The sequence below is a fragment of the Trichosurus vulpecula genome, chromosome 1 (assembly GCF_011100635.1).
Source record: "Trichosurus vulpecula isolate mTriVul1 chromosome 1, mTriVul1.pri, whole genome shotgun sequence".
Taxonomy (NCBI): domain Eukaryota; kingdom Metazoa; phylum Chordata; class Mammalia; order Diprotodontia; family Phalangeridae; genus Trichosurus; species Trichosurus vulpecula.
In genome coordinates this window covers 42,912,378-42,922,997 of record NC_050573.1, presented here as the reverse complement: position 1 = coordinate 42,922,997, position 10,620 = coordinate 42,912,378, and the positions used below count along the sequence as shown (strand labels likewise).

General features: G+C 42.8%; 1 protein-coding gene across 1 annotated transcript in view; it reads left to right on the top strand.

Moving 5' to 3' along the window:
- The first annotated feature begins 513 nt into the window (after nucleotides 1-513).
- Nucleotides 514-10,620, top strand: part of SLC15A4 (solute carrier family 15 member 4) — a 48,498-nt gene continuing 38,391 nt past the window's right edge. Inside the window, exon 1 of the mRNA XM_036741825.1 lies at nucleotides 514-1,116. Within this exon, the coding sequence (XP_036597720.1) occupies nucleotides 514-1,116 (603 nt within the window). The remainder of the gene's footprint in view (nucleotides 1,117-10,620) is intronic.

Genomic DNA, 10,620 nt, shown 5'->3' with positions numbered 1-10,620 from the left:
CAGACCTAGCTCTTTACCCGCTGCATCACCCCGGGGCCCTTGATTCACTCTATTTCTCCAATTAGAATGGAAGCTCCTTGAGAGAAGGAGCTGTTTTCTTTCTGGTCCTTCCTGCCAGGCACTGAGCCTAGAGCTGGGCTCAAATGAATTCAAGCCGTGACAGCTCGCTCCCTCGGGGCCACCCTGTCAGGGTGGGCGCCGGATCTCTCTCCGGGGTTCAATTCCTACAAAGGCGGCCCTTCCCCTCCCACGCCTCTGGGTTTGTGTTCATTCCCACGTGCCTTCGGGGGAGGAGGGAGGACGGGCGAGGGGAGGAACCGGAACTGTCACCTTTGGCTTTGACCGAAGGCGGGCTGGCCCAATCGGGACGCGCGGAGGGCGGGCCGGAGGAGTCAGCTGAGGAGAGGGCGGCTGCCTGGCGGGCAGGCGAAGGCGGTGGCCCGCAGCGTAGACGAGAGGGGGACGCCGGAGCTAGCGGGGGCGGCGGTTGGCGGTGCGGGGCGGCCCCCGCGCATGGAAGGCCGCGGCGGCGAGGATGGGGTGGGCGAGCGCAGCCCGCTGCTGGGCGAGGGCGGCCGGCAGTGGCGGTCCGGGAGCGCGGGCGCGGGCCCGGCGGCGGCGTTCGCGGGGCGGCGCGCGGCCTGCGGGGCCGTGCTCGTGGCCGAGCTCCTGGAGCGCGCCGCCTTCTACGGCATCACCTCCAACCTGGTGCTCTTTCTGAATGGCACCCCGTACGACTGGGAGGGCGCGCAGGCCAGCCAGGCGCTGCTGCTCTTCATGGGCATCACGTACCTGGTGTCGCCCTTCGGCGGCTGGCTGGCCGATGCCCTGCTGGGCAAGTGCCGCGCCATCCTGCTCAGCCTCGCCCTCTACCTGCTTGGCATGCTCAGCTTCCCGCTTGTGGCCGCACCAGCCACCCGCGCCGGCCTCTGCGGCGACCTCCCGCTCAGCCCGCTGGACAACAGCTCGCAACCCTTCCCCAATGGCAGCGACCCCGGCGGCGGCGGAGTGGGGGGCGGCCGATACTGCGCCCGGGCGGTGTACGCCGGGCTGGTCATCGTCGGGCTCGGTGTGGGCACCGTGAAGGCCAACATCACCCCATTCGGAGCCGATCAGGTAGGACCGCCTCCGTCCAGGTCGGGGTCAGCAGCTAGTGCCAGAAGGGACCTCGGTGGTCCGCTGGTCATAGCGGCATCATGTGGAAAGGTCCTCAAAAGTCACCGAGTGCGTCCATCCTTTCCATTTCTGCAGGAGCAGACAGGCTCTTAGAGATCCGTGACATCACAGACTGGCAGCTGGAAGGGGCCTGAGAGTTAGAGCATCATAGATTCGGAGCTAGAAGGGTCATCGGTGCACCCCTCTTGTGGTCATCTAGAAGAGCAAACAGGCCCCTAGAAGTTCGTAGGGTCGTAGACGGGGAGCTGGAAAGGACTTTGCTGGTCAACTGGTCATAGCATCGTTAAAGTCATCTAGTCAGTCCACCCTTTCCATTTCTAGAGGAGCAAACAGACTCTCAGAGGTGCATGGCATCACAGACTGGAAGGAACTTAAGAGCTCAGCTGAGTGATAGATTTAGAGCTGGAAGGGACCGCAGCTCATCTAGTTAATAGCATCATAAATTTGGAGCTGGACGGGACTTTTGTGGCTATCTAGGGACTTAGTTATGCCATTGTAGATTTGGAACTGGGAGGGGTTTTATTGATTATCTAGATGAGCAAATGGGTCCAAAGAAGTTCATTGGACCAACAATTTAGAACTGGAAGGGCCCTCAGAGCTCATCTAGTTATAGCATATATTTAGAGTTGGTCTAAGGGATTTCATTGGTCATTCCAATTCTAGAGGAGGAAACAGGCCCATAGAATCCGAGAGTTGGAGCTGGAAGGGATCTGTAGTTCCAAGTAAACTAGCAGCCGACATAGCGCTCCTTACAGTTTGAACAGTATGTTACATACATCATCTCTTACCTGATTTTTATAGCAGCCATCAGAAATAAGTGCTATCATTATTATCCCCGTTTTACAGGGATGCTAAGGCTTAGAGAGGCTCAGTGGTGGTAAGTGGCATAGTGACTAAGGGTGTCAGAATTGATATCAGGAAGCCCTGAGTTCAGATGTTGTGTCAGAAACTAGCTGTTTTGACTCTTGGTAAGTCACTCAAACCTCTGTGAACCTCAGTTTCCTCACTTGAAAATGGGGATAATAGCACCTAACTCAACAGTTATTATAAGCATCAAGCGAGATAATATTTGTAAAGAACTTTGCAAATCTTGAAATGCTAGCTGTTATTAAGTGGCTTACTCAGTGAGGGAATGTTAGTTAATCGTTTCACAAGTATTAAGCGCTTCCTACTGCCAGGCACTGTGCTAAGTGCTAGAGACAGAGAAAGGGAGAAACAGTCCTCCTCCTTCCCCAGGAGAATCTTCACACGCCTCTGAGGCCAGTGCTCTAGTTTCCAGGACAGTCTGTTTTTAGTCTTAACATCATTTTGTAGATGAGGAAACATGCTTGAGAGGTGAAGCAACTTGCTGGCATTTTCCAGGGATAGTCAGTGTTGAGATAGGATTTGATCTCAGGTCCTGGAGTGATTTCCCAACCCTGCCTGTTCCCATCATAACCCAGTGAAGTGAGTTCTTTGTGGTCAGTCTGGGTGTTCTGCAGTCTCCTCTGGCTGTCCCTATAATCATACTAATATAATAATCCTAGCTAACATTAGTATGGTATATTATGGTTTACAAAGCATTATTGGTCTCCCTTTTACAGATAAATAACCTAAGGCTCAGAGAGGAGTAATAAGAGTAACACATTTTTGTAACCCTTCCTTTTAAGGTATAGAAAGTATTTTCCTTCACATCAGCATGGTTATTGGCATTCTGATATAGCAGAATCATGTCAGGATTTGGCGTCAGGATTTGGCATCAGGATCTGGGTTTAAATCATATTAAGTGGGTAAATTTCAGCACTGGAAGAAACCTCATTGGGCGTCCAATACATTCCATGCTTAAAAAAGGATCTCTGCTACAGTATGCATACATGATGATCTCCCACCCCACGATGGTCATTCTGTCTTAGCTTTAAGATCTTTAGTGACAGCGCCCACTGTTTCCTGAAGCCACCTATATTCCACTTTTGGATAGTTCTAAGTGTTAAGAAAAATTTTCCTGACATCAAGCCTATTGACAGTTTCACCATTTAGTTAACTCTTACCCACTGTTTTCCATTTTAAGTAGGTTGTTAATACAATGTTTGGTCTTTTCATATTGATGAATCCTTAGAATTTTGCAGTAGATTGTTATACATGGAGTTGTTTTTCAGTAGTAACAGTGATACAGCATTTTGCAAGAAAAAAATGCCTTTGGTCTAATTAACATAAAACAAATCCTTTCAAAACTCTATTTGCAATATACTAGTAGTGTGTGCCAATCTCCCTCCTATTAAAAAAAATAGTTAATTCTTTCTGCACTGTTTTTTTATAGTTAAGTTCTTGTGGTAGTAAATTAATTGCTAGTTTAAGCCGAGTACAAATGTATTATAGGTTGTGCTTTCCCCCTCTAAGTTTGACCTGTGTAAAAGCTAAATATAACCCTCACTCGGTTTTATGCCTGTATGTATATTTTTTCATGTCAGACATCTCATTTCTGGGGTGTGGCCCCCATTTTCTCCAGTACGGTTTTGGTCAAAGGGAAACAACTTTTAAAAATGGACTTTCATAATCTATTGCAAGAATAGGTGAGTCCTCGTGATTGTGTGCATACTTTTATACTGGAACTAAGTAAAAGACTCTAGAAACATTTAAACAAACATAAAGATATCTGCATAAATATCATGTGCAATTTAAAAACATTTTCTAAATGTTTTTTTCACCTCACTAAATCAGAGATTTTTACTTTCATTTAGCAAATGTTTTATTGAGCATCTACTATGGACTGATTTCTGGAGTGAGCGTTGGTTGGTTCAGAGATAAGTAATAATGATTAAATGTTACATATAAATATACACATATATATTTATTTATCTTCAGGATTTACAAAGCACTTTACCAACAACCTTTTCCCTCTAAAGGGCTTACAGTCTAGTGGGGTGGAGGTGGAAAAATCCAATCTTTTGCCAAATCCTTTTGATTTTGCTTTCATAATATCTCTTGTGTATGTACTCTCTTCATTCCTCTGAAACTGAAACCATCCTGGTGCAGGTCCTCATTACCTCATATTATTTTAATACCCTGTGGATTGGTCTCCTTGTTTCAGGTCTCTCCCTCCTCCAGTCCATCTTCTACTTATCTTAGCAAATTCACAGAATTCAGGTCTGAGCCTGTCACCTCTCTCCCTCCTCTCTCCCATTCATTCATTAAATGCCAGTGGCTCCCCCTCCCCTCCAAGATCAAATATAAAATTCTCTGTTTGTCATTCAAAGCCCTTCACAAGTAGCCGTCTTCTCTCTCCCCAAAGTACTGTGTAATCCAGTGACCCTGGCCTCCTTACACAAGACACACTGTTTCCCTGTTCTGGACATTTTCACTGGCCACTCCCTGTACCTGGAATAATCTGCCTCTTCATCTGTAACTCCTGACTTCCCTGGGACTTCAAGTCCCAGACAAAATCCCATCTACGAGAAACCTTTTCTGATTCCCCGTTAATGCTAATATCTTCTCTAAATTGATTATCACCAGTTTATCCTGTGTAAATTTTGTTTGCATATGGTTGTTTTTCATTTTGTCTCCTCTATTAGACGGTGAGCTTCTTGAGAGAAGGGATTGTTTTTTTCCCTTCTTTGTAGCCTTAGCATTTAGCATAGTGCCTGGTACACAGTAGGCACTTAATAAATGCTTACTTATTGATTGAATAAGACACATAAATAACTCATACAAAGCAGAATGTAAAGGGGGGGGGTACAGATAAAGTACTCTGAGAAATTTATAGAGGTAGAGGTCACATATAGTTGTGGGAAGCAAGGAAGGCTTCATGGAGAAAGATGTACCAGAGTTGAGTTTTGAAGGAAGGTAAGAGATTTTACCATGAGAAGGTGGTAGTGGTGAGGGAGGAAACAACTTTAACTTGGGAGATACTTAGAGGCAGAGAGGTGAGAAAGTATGCCAAGGTCTAGAGATAAGGAAAGGAGTACAGCCTGATAAGAGTGCATATGCAAAGAATGGCTAAAGGGGGCCCTGCTGTGCAGGAGCTCACCTTCATGGGGAGCCTAGCAAGGTTGGAGCCAGCTAGTATAGGTCCTTGTATGTCTGGACCAGGAGTTTCCATTTCATTTGGAAAGTGACAGGGAACCAGAGAAGTGTGGAAATAGAGTAGTGAGTGTCTCTCTGATCAAGATTATCAACGAATGAAGACACAAGCATTTAAAAAATACTTGGTATGTGCCATGCACTATGCTAAGTGCCATGGATACAAAGAAAAACAACACCCCTGCCCTAAAGGAATTTACATTCTGATCGGGAAGACATGTTATTAACTAGGTACACATGAGATACAGCCAGGTGGTCCTCGTATAGCACTGAGGCCCGAGTCAGGAAGACCTAAGTTCAGTCTGGCCTCAGATGCTTACTAGCTATGTGATCCTGGACAAGTCACTTCAGCTCTTCCTGCCTCAGTTTCCTCATCTGTAAAATGAGGATCATAATAGCAACTACCTCCCAGGGTTGTTGTGAGGATATAATGAGATAATATTTGTAAAGTACTTTGGAAACTTTATATAAATATATGCATGTATGTATGTATGCACACACGCACATACACACACACACACACACACACACTCTTGATACAGAACAGATGGAAAAAAACAACAGTGTGGAAGCTGAATGTGGGGGGGTGGATGCATAGGCTGGGGAAGCAATAGGAGGATATTAATCTAGGTAAAAAAATATGCTAGTAACTGTAGATGAAGATAATAGTCCCTGCCCTTTAGGATTCTAGACTAATGGGGAGAAGGGCATGTTAGAGGAATGAGACTATAATAGTAATTCCCATTCATGTGCTCTAAGGTTTGCTGAGAGCTTTGCTCACAGTCCCCCTCCAAGGTGGACAGTACAGGCATCAGGATCCCCATTTTACAGTTGAAGAAACAGGTTCTGAGAGAATAGGTGAGTTGCCTATAATCAGTGCCACAGCAAATAGGGAACTGTGGCTGAATTTGAATCCAGGTCTGATTGCAAGACCAGCTCAACCTGCTAAGTGCAGAGAAGCAGCACAGCTTTATTTATGGTCATGAGCATTAAAGGCACCCAGAGCTCTCCCAGGCTTCCCTAGGAGAGCTTGTTATTGCCAAGTTCTCGTTGGTCTCTCCTTTCATTCCCACCTCTGAGCTCACCCCAACATCTTTCAGACTCGTATTCTAAACAAGTCCAATTCAACAAAACAATTTTAAGTGTCTGCCATGTAAAGGGATCTTTACCAAATGCTAATGTTCCTGTCCTCCTACAACTTAAAGTCTTGTAGTGTGTGTGGGGGTGGGGAGGGCGGGGAGGGAATGATACAGACATGCACACACATTTAGTGTAAGTTAGTGTATGATAAGTGAGAGGAAGAATCCAAACTCTAGCATTAATGATTCCGGTACAGATAGTTGGGATAATTAGGTAGGGAGAATTCGGAATTGGGAGATTATTGGTACCATTAGCAGAAATAAGGAATTTAGGAAGAGGGGGAAAGATTATGAGTTCATCTGGGGACATATTGATTTTGGAGATCCTATCAGGATGGGAGTTGTAGTAGTTAGAGATCAAATATCTCAACTCAGGGGAGAGATTAGGGTTGGAGATAAAAATTTGCTAGTCCTTGTGATCTTTGGAACAGGGAGTAGAGGAAATAACCAGGGAAAATAATGTACACGTTAGGATAGCAGTTGCTTTTTCTTTGGACATCCTGCCCGTCAGAATTTAACTAATCCATTCCAATCCAGTAAACATTTATTAAGTGCCTACCACGTGCTAGCCGCTGTGCTAAGTGCTGGGGATACAATTAATAAAATTGTCTCTGCCTTTGTAGGAGCTTAAAATCTAAAAATTTGCTGGTGATTCCTACTGCCCCCTTTGCTGTGAGATGTAAGCTATTCTTGAGTATGATGCTTTTTAAGTGGGTGATCCCTTAGCTGATTTTGCTCTTCTTTTGGTCATTCAGTGATACATTTTCCCTTGTAGCAGTGTAGAAAATAAATTTTGAAGATTGGAAAAGTTGGGGGACTGTGGGAGTGAAATCTTATTACCTTTGCCATTAGACATGGTTGATGAGTTGGTTGGTTTTTTGAACTGCTTTTTTTCCCCCCATCTTTTAAAATCTTTGTTACGAGAAATTACTTGTAGTGGGTGTGGAGGAGGGTGAGGAATATATTTGGGAATAAGTATTATATAAAAATAAAAGGAATCCATAAAATAAAGACAGTGGGGGATGGCCTTAAAGAAGATTTGTCCATTTATGTGACTTTTTGGGCAGGTCACATTCTCTCTGAGGTTCGACTTCTTTATATGTAAAGTGAAAGAATTTGACTAGATCTCTAGGGCTCTTTGCACCTCTAACTCCTGTGATCTTGAATGAAGATGTGATCTAGGGAATGGGAAGGGAATAGAAAAGAGAGAACAGATTCAAGAAAGATTGAAGAGAGAACATCAGTTAGACTTAGCAGCTGATTATGGAGACAGAATTGAATCAGATGATTTCAGAGCTTCTGCCTTGAGTGATTTGGAGAGCATCGTGCTATTAAGAGAAATAGAGATGTTAAAAGTGACAAGTTTTTAAATGAAGAAGAAGATGATGTCTGTTTTAGGCATCTATTAAAAAAAAACTGAAGAAAAGGAAGAACCATTGGAGATAGGAGCTGGGTTTTAAGACCCAATTTTGCCCCTTTCCCTGGTTCTTAGTTTCCTCATCTGTAGAGTTGGCATAACATGTATACTGCCTACCTGTTAGGATTGTTGAGGAGTGCATTTTGTGAATTCTGAAGTATTCTATAAATGTTATTACCTACCATGTGGAACTGTGGTGAAGACATTACTTTGTTAACTACAAAGTGTTGTGGCAGTGTGAGCTGCTATAATTAGTAGGGTAGTTTTTGTAGGAGGTTGGGTCTGGACCTGTGATTTCTTTCTTTTTTTAAAATTAATTTATTTTTTATTTTTGTTTTATAACACTCAGTTCCACAAGTTTTTGAGTTCCACATTTTCTCCCCCTCACACACCTCCCCCATCCCTGCCCAAGATGGAGTGTAAATAGGTTCTACATATACCTTCGCATTGAACTTATTTACATAATAGTCCAGTTGTAAAGAAGAATTATAACCAATGGAATGAATCATGAGAAAGAAGAAACGAAACCAAAAAAAGGTGAAAAAAAAAGAGAGAGCAAATAGTTTGCCTCAGTCTGCATTCAGACTCCATAATTCTTTCTCTGGATGCGTATAGCTTTTTCCATCATGAGTCTTTTGGAGCTGTCTTTGAGCCTTGCATTGATGAGAAGAGCCAAGTCTATCAGAGTTAGTCCATACAGATACCGTCTGTGTGTAATTGTGTATAATGTTCTCTTGGTTCTGCTCCCCTCACTCCGCATCAGTTCATATAAGTCTTTCCAAGTTAAAATGAAGTCTGTCTGCTCATCATTTCTTATAGCGCAATAGCATTACATTACATTCATATACCATTATTTGTTTAGCCATTGCCCAATTGATGGAAGGGCATCCCCTTGATTTACAATTCTTTGCTACCACAAAAAGAGCTGCTAAAAATATTGGAACTGTGATTTCTTTGGTGTGTAGGGACTCCCCATGAGGCAGCACCTTCTTCAGTTGCAGATCAGTAACTGTTTTACAGCTTATGGTCTTAGAGAGATGAGTGGGGGGAACCTTGCAAAGATAGCAGTAGCAACTTCTAACGAAGAAGGCATTTTTGCCAGTTAAATGTGTGATTGATAGGAAATGAGCTGTTCTCAAAATATCCTTGAGAGCATTTCTGTTTAGGAATGTCTGATTCTGGGAGGGGTGGTCAGTCCTCCCCAGTAGCAGTCATCATAAACAGCCCTTCAATGTCTAGCTAGGAATAAGATTACTTAAGAGTCAGATTGCAGGCATACTGAGTGAGGTCAGAAGGACCTAAATGAATTTATGCATCGCAATTTGATTAGTGCGTTGGTTGGTTTTGATGAACTACTTTTTGTTTGTTATAAGGGGTGGTTCTGGGTGGGAGAGGGAGGAGGGGTATATTGGGAAATAAGGTCATGTAAAAACAAAAGACAGCAATGAACATTTTTTAAAAATTTCAAGTTTTTGTGTATCGGTATTTTGTTTCTGTGCTTGTGGGTAGATACTTACTAGTTGCTAAATTTTTGCAGCCTGCAGTCATATGTTGCCATTAAGCTCAGGCCTCTTAAGAGTGAACTTTCTGTAGTATCTTGTAGCAGTGATACAACAATCTTGCATTACTCTTATGAACCCTTCAAATTTATGTAAAGAAATCTGCTTGACTCAGCTATTTGTTCCTTGTCGACATATTTTTGGTTTAGTTTGTGTAGAATAGATAGTCTTGCATCTTAGCTGTTTGATTTGCATTTTAGCTGTTTGATAGATTCTAAAGTACCATTTGTTAAATTTAAAAGGTTCATTGGTCCCTGATCAGGCTTAACTATTGCTGTTACTTGATATCTATTCAGAAATTATTTCTTTACATTTTGAATTTAGTGTTACTATGTAGTCTGAGAATATCTTCTATTTTATGAATAGTATTAATATTTATGTAGTTGCTTTGGGGTGGTAGCCCTACATTTTGTTAATATATGAGTTTTTGTTTTAATACTATCTAGATCCACTGTCACCCATTTTACTCTTTTGAAGGTGCTGTTAAGATTGGTATTTCAAAGGTGCTAAGTGGGTTTTTCCCCTTGAGCTGTGATTTGAAGATGTCAATGAGTCTTTTTACATACATAGCCATGTAGAAGCATAAAACTCCTGAGATTAAAGCCTCTTGGTTAAGTCTGTAAGAAAAACATTCAGGGCAGCAAGTTGGTGCAGTGGATGAAGCACTGACCCTGGAGGCCTCAGAAGGACTTGAGTTCAAATGTGGACTCGGACGTTTACTAGCAGTGTGACCCTGACAAGTCACTTAACACTGATTACCTCCAATAAAAAAAAAATACAATTTTCCTGACCTGGTGAGTCCATATTGTTGATAAAGGCCTTTCACAGCATATATACATATATAGTATTCTTCAGTTTTCCTATAAGTATTCTAAGATGTTCCAGAACTTTATCTAGGAAACTGCCAGGTCATGTGCCAGAAGAGGAGAAGCAAAAAACAAGAATGTTAAAAGAAAATATACTCACTATGCAAGTAAATATATACTGAACTTGAAGACATGATGAGCAGAGACAGAAAAACTTTTAACACTATAATGAAGGAAATAATAGAAGAGAACTGGCCTTTACTTCTGAAAATAGAAAATGAAATTCCAGTGGAACAAATTTGCAGATTAACCCCAGAAAACAGAACAAAACAAAAAACCCAAAAGGCCAAACCCAAACCTTTAAACCCTAAGACATATGCAGTATTGGTTAAATTTAATGGTTCAATCCAGAACCACTAAATTCTGCAAGCCATCAGGAGCAAGACTTTCAAATACACAGGAAAGGA